We start from the raw sequence: 10,010 nt of genomic DNA, 5'->3' as shown, positions 1-10,010 counted from the left end.
ATCAGGAAGTCCTAAAAACTCACTGAAAAGCCTTCAGCTGATCCAAAATGCTGCAGCAAGAGTCCTGACAGGGACTAGAAAGAGAGCAGATTTCTCCTGTTTTGGCTTCCTGTTAAATCCAGAATTCAAAATCCTGCTCCTCACATACAAGGTCTTAAATAATCAGGCCCCATCTTATCTTAATGACCTTGTAGTACCATATCACCCTATTAGAGCACTTCGCTCTCGCTCTGCAGGCCTACTTGTTGTTCCTAGAGTATTTAAAAGTAGAATGGGAGGCAGAGCCTTCACTTTTCAGGCCCCTCTTCTGTGGAACCAGCTTCCAGTTTGGATTCAGGAGACAGACACTATCTCTACTTTCAAGATTAGGCTTCAAACTTTCCTTTTTGCTAAAGCATATAGTTAGGGCTGGACCAGGTGACCCTGAATCCTCCCTTAGTTATGCTGCAATAGACGTAGGCTGCCGGGGATTCCCATGATGCATTGAGTTTTTCCTTTCCAGTCTCCTTTCTCACTCACTATGTATTAACAGACCTCTCTGCATTGAATCATATCTGTTATTAACCTCTGTCTCTCTTCCACAGCATGTCTTTATCCTGTCTTCCTTCTCTCACCCCAACCAATCACAGCAGATGGCCCCGCCCCTCCCTGAGCCTGGTTCTGCTGGAGGTTTCTTCCTGTTAAAAGGGAGTTTTTCCTTCCCACTGTCATCAAAGTGCTTGTTCATAGGGGGTCATATGATTGTTGGGTTTTTCTCTGTATGTGTTATTGTAGGGTCTACCGTACAATATAAAGCGCCATGAGGCGACTGCGGTTGTGATTTAGCGCTGTGTAAATAATGTTTCCTCTGTGGTCCTTGAGGAGTCCTAGTTCTAGTTTTAGTTCACGCTCTTGTGTTTGGATCGTTTGTGCTGCAGCAGTGAAGCTGCAGCAGTGAAGCTGCCTCTTCAGTTAACTTTTTAAGTTTGAGTCCTGCGTTTGGGTCCACCTGCTGCCTGCGAATCAGCCGAAACCATGACAAGAAACAAACACACTGGGTTACATTAATGTATGTGGTGAACACTTTGGAAGAAATCTACAGGTTGTCGTCAGACCTGGAGAGAGAATGTCTGACTAACAAATGATTTAATGAAAGAAGTTAAAGCCTAAAATAAATAAATGAATAGTGACAAACAAAATTATTCCTCTGTACTTGAATTAAGAAGGGTTTATGTTACAATAAATGTTCATGTGAGAATGTGCTAAAGACAAATCTAACTGAATTAGAATTAAACAAACTGAACGAAACATGAAGTGAATTATATCCATTTGAATGTTCAAATGTGATGTAGATGTGAATTCCCTTTGTTAAGAATAACAAGGCAAATGTAATTAAGAGATTTTAAAGTTTAAAAGTTTAAACTTTGTGCTAAATCAGAGAGAGTGAGAGAGATAAGGTGTGAATGGACATCAAATGATTTAACTTCAGCAGTTTTATTGAATGGCCAAAATGTGAAGATGTGACGTCGAGTAGGAGAGGGAGGAATAAAAGTGGGTGTAAAAGAGATTCAGGGTTCAAGTTGTGGACATTCACTTTTTAACCTTTAGTGAAACAGTAAAAGTCTGAGGATTATTCTTATTATATCCGAGCCATAATAAAATAATCTTTCCTTGGAGCCTGCTGTCTAGGCTACTAGACAGCAGGCTCGTGCCATAATCAATATGGCAGCTACCGTTGCCAAGTGGGACTGATAGGACTCGACCTGCGAGGTTACTCAGGCTGCCTCACCTGGATGATTTCAAGCTAGTTATTGCTGGGCGAGTCCCCTCACCCACATGTTGCATTATCTCACAGGATCAGGAATTAGGACTGTTTTTTTTATCAGAGAGAGAAATTAATTTCCTAGATGCAGTCGTGATGCATGCTCAATCATCCAGGTAAGTAAATCTCCAAAAGCTGATTTTCATTGCAGTCAGCTGAGACTGAAGAAGTCACCTGGATGAGTGACGAAATGTTTCTCCCACAAAATGCTACGTCCTGATGAACAGAATCAACTTTTGGAGATTCCTATATGCAGGTTTTTTTGTGGGCCTTGCAGATCGACCAAAAACAAACCAACAAAAAAAATACAGTGAAGCATTCAGTGTTTGAGTAAATGTAAAATATGATAAAACAAACTAAAATCTCACACAGGAAAGTGACAGAACCCAGATCATGTGGAGCTTTTTACTGGGACACGCTTAAAAGAAATCTCTTCAGTGTTGTGAAGGAGAAAAAAATCCAGGTCATGTCTGGTTTAATCACATGGTTCATTTAATACTGTCGATACGTGGTTGCTTTAATCATTCACTGCACCTGTTTCTTTATGATTCTTCTATTGTGGGGTTTTTGTGTGTGTTTTTGCAGAATTAAGGCAGTTTTCTATTTTCTTTCATTGCAGGGCATCTGAACTCTCAGGGCCACCGTAGCTGGGCTGTTGGATACAAAATATCCTAATTTCATGCTGACTCTATCCTACCTGTGGGTAGGATTTTGTACAAAAATGTCTTTTGTTTGTTCTTTAAACATGAAATTTTAGTAATTCATCCTGGAATGAAGTGTGTGGAGGGCTGAAGCCATCAAAAAGAGTCTGATAGGAAACAAACCACAAAACCAAAAAACATGTTCCAGATATATCAAAGGTTTTTGTAGGACGAGCAAATGGTGTCAGCTTTTAAATCCTTACTTCATTTTTCATTTGTCTGTTTATCCTGTTTATTTTACCTTCAAATGTGCTGTGTTATTTGCTGAAGTGTTTTCCAGTCGGCTGACAGTATGGAGGAGAGAGTTTCAGCAGTGAGTGTCTGCAGCCCTCTGCAAAACACGGTGGAAGTGTTGTCATGGTTTGATGGCTTCATCAGAAAAATGAAATTATTAATGAGGAAAACTATAATTAGATTTTGATCATGCATCTGATCATGCATCATACATCTAGACTGATTGATAACAGTTTCATTTTCCAACATGTGATCACAAAAAAAACTGCCAGTGCACAAAATCGTGTGTGTGTGTGTGTGTGTGTGTGTGTGTGTGTGTGTGTGTGTGTGTGTGTGTGTGGAAAGACAGAATGCTTTCATAAACATTTCCATTTGTGGCCTGTAGGTGGAGCCGCTGCGCCGCGGCTGCAGGAGGGGGCGCTGTGAGAAGAGGCGGACAATGCTGGGCGAGGAAACGGGGATGTGCAGAGAAGAGAGCACTTTGTTTAAAGCAGGATGCACAAAGATTGATTTTAATGGACGAATAGAAATGATGATGATGATGATGATGATGATGATGATGATGTGTTAGCACATATCAGTTTTTAATCAGTTTGCTGTTCTTATGGCGCGAGGACGCCCTAATAATCTAACAATGTTACTGCAGCATCTATGATGAATAATGTTATAGATGCTGCAGTCATAATCAAGCTTTGAGTTATTATTACTGTAATAAATGTAATAATATTCATAGATCCGGGTCTTAATTCACATATTTTGACCGGTTTATGGCACAATTTTATTTTGGATGCATTTATCCAAGTGTGATGAATGTAACGTTGATATAGTTGAGTTCATTTTATCTTCTGACCTTCGCACCACAAACAGTCTGAGAAATAAAATACACTCGAAGTGTAGTGTAAGGGACTTCAGTGCAAAGAAGGAGCTGCAATGTTTGTTTTTAGTTTCGTTATTTATTCATTTATTTATTTATTTACTCGATTTCAACACAGATTTGATAGAAAATCTAAAATAATAACCGTTTTTGATCATAATGATCATAAATCATAATGCTGGGGGAGTTAAACATTTCAAAGGCCGGTTCTTAAACGGCACACTTTACCGGAAACCTTTGATCCTGAAACGCATTTTTATTTTCATGAAAATATAACCAAGACAAGGACAGAACTGTGCGTGAAGCTGCTGAGCCTCTCTCCCTGTTCTCCCAGCAGGTGTGAGCACTCTGATGGAGCTGGAGGCCCTGCCATGCCAACGAGGGCTGTTGGCCCTTGCCACACCCACTTTCCCTCTTTGCCACTTTTAATGTATTTTTTATGAAATAAACTTTTTAAAATGCGTGACTAGGCTAAACGCGAGGTTTGAGGTGAAATGCGCTCTTAAGGTTGCACGGAAGCAGTCGTGGGTGCTGCAGTGCTAAGTGAAGGGGGCTGATGCTGGGATAGTGCAAAAGGAGGGTAAAATGAATAAAAGTGCATTTTTTTCGAGGTTAAAGTGTAAAATACTAATATATGAGATTAAAGTGGATTTGATACAGTGTTCATGCTTAGTGATTTTACTGAAAATCGATTTGAGAGAGTTGCCTCTGAATATTCAAATGGTAAGTAACGCGCAATCAAATCATTGTCAAATCATTGAGTTCTAGGGGTTTTAAATAGAGGGAATGGAGGGAGAAAATCTCAAACTAATATGTCCCCAGCTCTATTACAATCATTCTGTATGCTCTGGCTCTGCTGTAAGACATTTGTGTTGCTATTTTTGGAGACTTTTGCAGAAATTTCGTTCTTGGCCATTTTGCTGAGGCAGAAAAGGACATTGTTGAGTCCCTCAGCTCTTCTCCAGGAATCATCTCTCCATCCCAGCCATCATGTCCGGTGAGTTTCACCTCGGATTTTCTTCAGGAAATCATTTTCTTGCATTTTTCCCTGTTTGGAAGACAAAGGAGGGGGGGGGGGTGTAATGTAGAGTTTATTGGAAATATTGAAAGCACACGATTTGTGTGTTTAAGTGGAGTGCTCACCCCCCATAAATGCCCACTTCTTCCCATATTTAAATTAAAGTAGAATGGGCTAGATTAAACTTCCACGTGTAGAATAACTTTAATGCCACCTGATTCCACCTGTTTGTGTAGCGTTCTCCACTCAAAGACTTCTCCAAGCTTCACTGGCGTTTATGGCTTTACTGTGTGTTATAGTTCTCCCGACTGTCGTCTGTCGACGCACATCAGGACGCGCAGATGATCATTTTTAAAGATCATTTTAAGTTTGGAAAAATTCAACTGGAAGTCTCGCGGGCTGTGTGGTCGGGCTGTCTGTGCGCAACAGGGTGTTCTGTGTGTTCGAGTGGGATGTGTCTGCCTTTCGTTTTGGCCAGCGTCTGCCACATTTAAGACAAATCATAAAGTAGCATTTCTCTGTATGAATATTTATCAGATGAGGTTTCATCTCTTAACACATTCTCTAAAATGTTCGCAGCCCTGAATGCTTTAAATATCGCCTTTAGGCCTAAATCGCCCGCACCTATACGAGACGTTCTTTCACCGTATCTTAATCAAGCTTCAAGTAAGGAAGAAAAAAACTGCCAATTACTCCCATTGCCTTTAACTGTCAGGCGTTCGTGGTGGGGGGCAGGGGTGATTTGAATAAAGTAAGGGAGATTGGTGTAGAGCTCGGGGTTTTGAATTGTAAACAGCACCGGGCTGAAATCGCCTCGAAATTTTTCCATAACGACCTGATCAAACTTTCACTAAGTGACCGCGCACGTGCACCACGCGGGAGGCTCGTTTCCTTGAAAACTGCAGCGCTTCGATCCAAAAGCGCAGATCAGCGGCTCCTTCTAGTTTCGAAATTTTGTTCCGTTTTGGTCGCGGATCGCTTTGCTGACTCTTTGTCTGCGCGCTTCAGCTTTAACCTCATCCCACCGTGCCAGACAAACTTCTCTTTCATCTCCTCGCCTATTTTTATTTACTTTACATTCATTCGATCGTATATGCGTAATAAAATCTACTTACTTTAACGCGTTAAGAGCCGATTTCTTCTGCCTCTGACTGGGGCGTGGCAGCTCAGGGCTACAGGGTGCAGTGAAAACGTCTCCCGACCGGGAGGCTCCGGGGAGGGGATCAGCCGCCAGTAACACTCAGAAACACTGAGCGGTGGAAACGACCTTTACGCACCGGTGATAAAATAGGATCTTTGGATAATTCAAAGCACTTCGTTATATTCTTTTACAAAATCTTAAAAGACAATCTTTCAGCAGTTTATTAGAATGAAGCGACACTTCATGGAGCGATTTCAGTTTACTGGAAACAAAATAAGCTGTGATGTGTAAGAAATGCTTTGTGGTGCTTTACTGGAGGAGCAGGGAGAGGGAGGAGAAGAGTGCACGACTGGTTTAGTTTGCTTTAAGAGGAGATTACTGCGCATGAGTGACACACTGTGCTCTTCATTAAGATCAACTGAAGGTGTACCCGGGGGTCCGGGTGAAGATCACGGTCAAGGAGTTGCTGCGGAGGCACAGAGAGGAGGCCAACAACAAGAAGCTTAATGCGGTAACTCCTCCCTCCCCCACGCCTCTTTACCCTTGTCCCCTGCTCTCAGTCTCACCTTTTTTCTGCTGAGAATACCGCTCTGTGCAAGCCTGCACCTGTAAATCACTGATAGCCCGTTTTATCAAAATAAGCCACTCAACTCATTTACAGGAAAGCAGCCATTAATAATCTGGTATCGCCTTCCCCCTCCTCTGTATTTCTCTTTCTTCCTGATCAGCAGATGCATCAGGCTTGCTTGGAACTACAGGAGCTTCGCGCGTCCACTTTCCAAAGTAGGTTTGTCCACCCAGTGTGCTAAAATACATCCCAGAAAGACACACATGCACTACAGCGGCCTGCCCTAAGCGTCACAGTCTGATGATCTTAATCAAGTTGTTTGTTTGTTTGTTTGTTTGTTTGTTTGTTTGGGGGGTCAAAAATTCTGTAAAATAAACATATAAATATGCATCAATTATTGAGGACGCCTTTTTCAGTTGGACGGGGGGCAAGAGGCATTCAGATTTCAGAGGGGTGGAGTTCCACCGTGGTCTCTCAGACCACGCCCTTTCAAAGTGGTCGCAGATATATCCTAGTCCGTGATTAAATGATAGGCAATGATTAACCCAGAGCGTGTGGTTCGCTTGTTTTCATCGCATGTGTTTGTATTCTGGATATTTTCGGTCTGACTGTTACACTGAATCTCGGCAGGTGGCCATGTGGCTCCTCCTCCCTCTGTCCCCCCAGCTGAAGCCAGCAGCTGCGGGTCGCTGGCCCTCCAGCTTCGAGCCACCATCTCGTTTCCAGTCCCTGACAGCGCGTGCAACATCCAGATGCAGGAGTGCGGCATCCAGGTGCAGCAGCAGCAGCAGTTTGGGGATGTGATGTTGCCCGGCAACGGATACGGTGGTACCACCTACGACACCCCTCTGCCTCCTTTTCCAACCTCCCCTCAGCCTTGGTACCACGGACTGTCCTCAGATGCGGACTACTACGGCCAGGGGATGGTAGGTCTCAGCTGGCACCAACGAAACACCGTCATTAAAGAAATAATCAGAAACTGGGATTTCTTAAAACTTTTGTGACAAAACGGAAAAATTTCCTAGTTTTTCTGTTTGTGACCAAAATTGAAAGATTGTTTTAAAAGCATACGAGATACGAGCAATAGCAATGCGTTTATTTGGAACAGAGGTTTGGTGTGGTGGTCGTTTATTTCCACAAACACTGTCAGTGTCTGTGTTCAGCATGTAGTGGATAGGTTTGTGTGGATATATTTGAAGGAGCTAGTCTTGCTTTGACTGTGATTACAGCTGTTTGTGTTTGATAAAATGACCTGTCTGGCAGGATAAACAGCTGCATGTCAGTTTTGTAAGCTGTCTGCACACAAATGAATGCATTAAATCAAAAACACCACTCACAAGTGTTCCTGGTGAGCCCTGGGCCTAGCTTTGGTTGGATGACCACCATGTGGCACACCTGCAGTCCTGCCCAAAGTAATTTCGATGTCCTCCTCTCTTTCAGGCCCCTTGCTCCTCATTGGAGTCACTGACTTTCTGCAACCCTGTGGATCCCAACACTTATTCCCCACAGGACTCCTTCTCTTCCTCCTCCTCCTCCTCATGCTATGACTCGCCCACCAGAATGGAGTCAAGCTTCAGCCCACAGCAATACCACTATCAGCACTGTGGCCCCCAGGAATATTACAGCTTGCCACACTGTTGGTCAGGCCAGCAGGAGAGCCCCCCCACCCCAGAATGCGCACCTTACTTTGCTCCCACAGACTATCCCCAGGTGTATCCTGTAGAAGACAGCTGTTTCCAGAAGGATTTCCCGCTGAGCTCTGAGATGTGCTACAATGCTTTATGATGAGACCGTGAACAGTATTACTTTGTATCCTGACTGTAAATACGATTTGGCTCAGTGAGGTTGTTTGCTTTGCATTTCACTTGGTCTGCTTTACTTTAATCAATTCATTTGTAATAAAAACTAAATGATATATTTTCATACGCTAATGTTTTGCTGCACAAAATAAAAATGTGTAAAAGTCAGCACTGTGCTTGTAATGTGCGCTTGTCTATTGCAGAGTTTCCACTGTAAAAGTCGGGATGTTTGCTTCAGCCAGCAGGTTCAGACTTCACCCTGTGAACATGCCCTGTAGCCACAGGTAACAAATAAAAGTGAAAAATGTGGGAAGAGTGTGAAAGTAAATATCACAGGCTGATAACATGTCAGGGCTGAACTCAGCTGTAACGCAACAATTGGAAATGAAGGCAAGGAAACGTCTGAGATTTGACTTTGGCCTGCAGGGCAGTATTTCACTGGGAGTTCAGAGATCAAAGGAGAACAGATTAACAGACAAGCCGACTCACAGTGGCTGCAGCTCAGCTAACAGAGCAGGACGTCTGCTAATCAGAGGGTTGGTTTGGCTTTTTCAAGAATGCTTGAGCTCCGAGTTGTCGCGTAATGCTGGAGTCGCTGTGTGTGAATGAGACTGGTATTTAAAAAGTACTTTGACTCCTCAGACAGGTGTCAGTCCATTTATCTGATTTTTTCAACAAACTCTCAATAATTTCTCCAGACTGTGAAACAAGCACTGTTGAAGCTGCAACCCCCTCTTATTATACTTACAGGTTTTACACGGAGCTCAGCCAGTTTATTAGGCTACCTGTCAAAAAACAAGAAATTCAGTAAATGGACTGATTTTCTACTCTGAGCACTCTTGTCCTGTTTAGTGCTTTCGATCTCACACACACACACACACACACACACACACACACACACACACACACACACACACACAATGTTAGCAGGTGAGCTGCTCTCCCACCAGAGCTACAGCCACCGTGTAACTGACCAGTGTGGATTATTACACTTAATAGTCACTCACTGCTTAATATTTGCATTACCTCAAGTTTCCCCTCGTGCAACACTGAAGTAATGAATATTTAATAACAATTTTTCATGTTGCATGAAAATGGGAAGAAAAAGAAATAAGCTTTTTTAATGCCTGACCGATTTTACTTGAGTTTATCTAGAGCAGGCCTTTGGCTCAGTGTCACGAATGATTATTAGATACATAAAGCAGCTGCCAAACTATGTAAAACATCTTTCTGCTGCTATCTTATGTCTTTAAAATGGCAAGTTGAATCTCGTTATGAAAGCGGATGCGTGTGTTTGGTAATTTGTGGACAGTTTGTTCTTGATTCTTTGTGCCAAACTTAATCATGGAGCATGGAAAAGGTTTTCCAAGTATTTGTCTGCTAAAACAGACAAACAAAAGAAAGAAATCATAAAAGTCTGGATTATTTTGTGACTTCCTGGTCGCACTTCCAACCTAGCTCACTTGAAACTAGTGTCTCAAACTAACACAATAAACGAGGAGTGCGTGCTCCAAAGATCCTGTTGGCAGGCATCCCTTTCACTCCCGCTGAGCCAGCATATGTGGAAATCCCCTTGGAGACACTTGACGGCAGCTGATAAGTGTGGAAAAATAACCCAAAACATTTAGGCTGGAGCAGAGCGCCGCAATCAGCTTTATTAAGTGGCAGTGGCATTTCTGCATGCCGACAAAGACAAAACTTTATATGCCATCATATTCCAGGAACCACGATAACTTCTACCAGTGTAAAGTCTTTATCCATTTACAAGCTAAATGTGCAGGAAACCATTGTTCTCTTAGTTACTGAGTTACAGGATGTGAGTGTGTCCACGCACTCTGCACGGCCCAACAAAGACACCGTGCCAACTCGTCCAA

At 42.8% G+C, this 10,010-nt stretch overlaps 1 protein-coding gene and 2 long non-coding RNA genes across 7 annotated transcripts in view; 1 reads left to right on the top strand and 2 right to left on the bottom strand.

Moving 5' to 3' along the window:
- LOC146653362 (uncharacterized) overlaps positions 1 to 10,010 on the bottom strand; it is a 282,044-nt gene that overhangs the window by 191,514 nt on the left and 80,520 nt on the right. The gene's annotated exons all lie outside the window — the stretch shown is intronic.
- LOC146653365 (uncharacterized) lies at positions 3,670 to 7,844 on the bottom strand. 3 transcript variants are annotated; one of them, XR_014907323.1, is made up of 3 exons: positions 7,675 to 7,844; positions 5,744 to 5,922; positions 3,670 to 4,658 (listed from the first exon to the last, which is right to left on the bottom strand). It is a non-coding gene; the product is annotated as an uncharacterized LOC146653365 (long non-coding RNA). The 3 variants fall into 3 exon arrangements; XR_014907324.1 differs by having other exon boundaries at positions 5,744 to 5,895; XR_014907325.1 differs by lacking the exon at positions 5,744 to 5,922.
- pou2af3 (POU class 2 homeobox associating factor 3) lies at positions 4,471 to 8,675 on the top strand. 2 transcript variants are annotated; one of them, XM_085380885.1, is made up of 5 exons: positions 4,471 to 4,607; positions 6,183 to 6,280; positions 6,501 to 6,552; positions 6,968 to 7,263; positions 7,778 to 8,675. In XM_085380885.1, the coding sequence occupies exons 1-5, from the start codon at positions 4,601 to 4,603 to the stop codon at positions 8,120 to 8,122; spliced, it is 798 nt and encodes a 265-aa protein (XP_085237011.1). In that variant the 5' UTR covers positions 4,471 to 4,600; the 3' UTR covers positions 8,123 to 8,675. The 2 variants fall into 2 exon arrangements, with proteins under 2 accessions (XP_085237011.1, XP_085237010.1); XM_085380884.1 differs by having other exon boundaries at positions 6,498 to 6,552; positions 7,778 to 8,674.

This window comes from Rhamphochromis longiceps, linkage group LG14 (assembly GCF_057381845.1).
Source record: "Rhamphochromis longiceps isolate RC_006_pf linkage group LG14, R_longiceps_female_GT1.1, whole genome shotgun sequence".
NCBI classification, from domain to species: domain Eukaryota; kingdom Metazoa; phylum Chordata; class Actinopteri; order Cichliformes; family Cichlidae; genus Rhamphochromis; species Rhamphochromis longiceps.
This window is presented reverse-complemented; position numbering and strand designations above follow the sequence as displayed.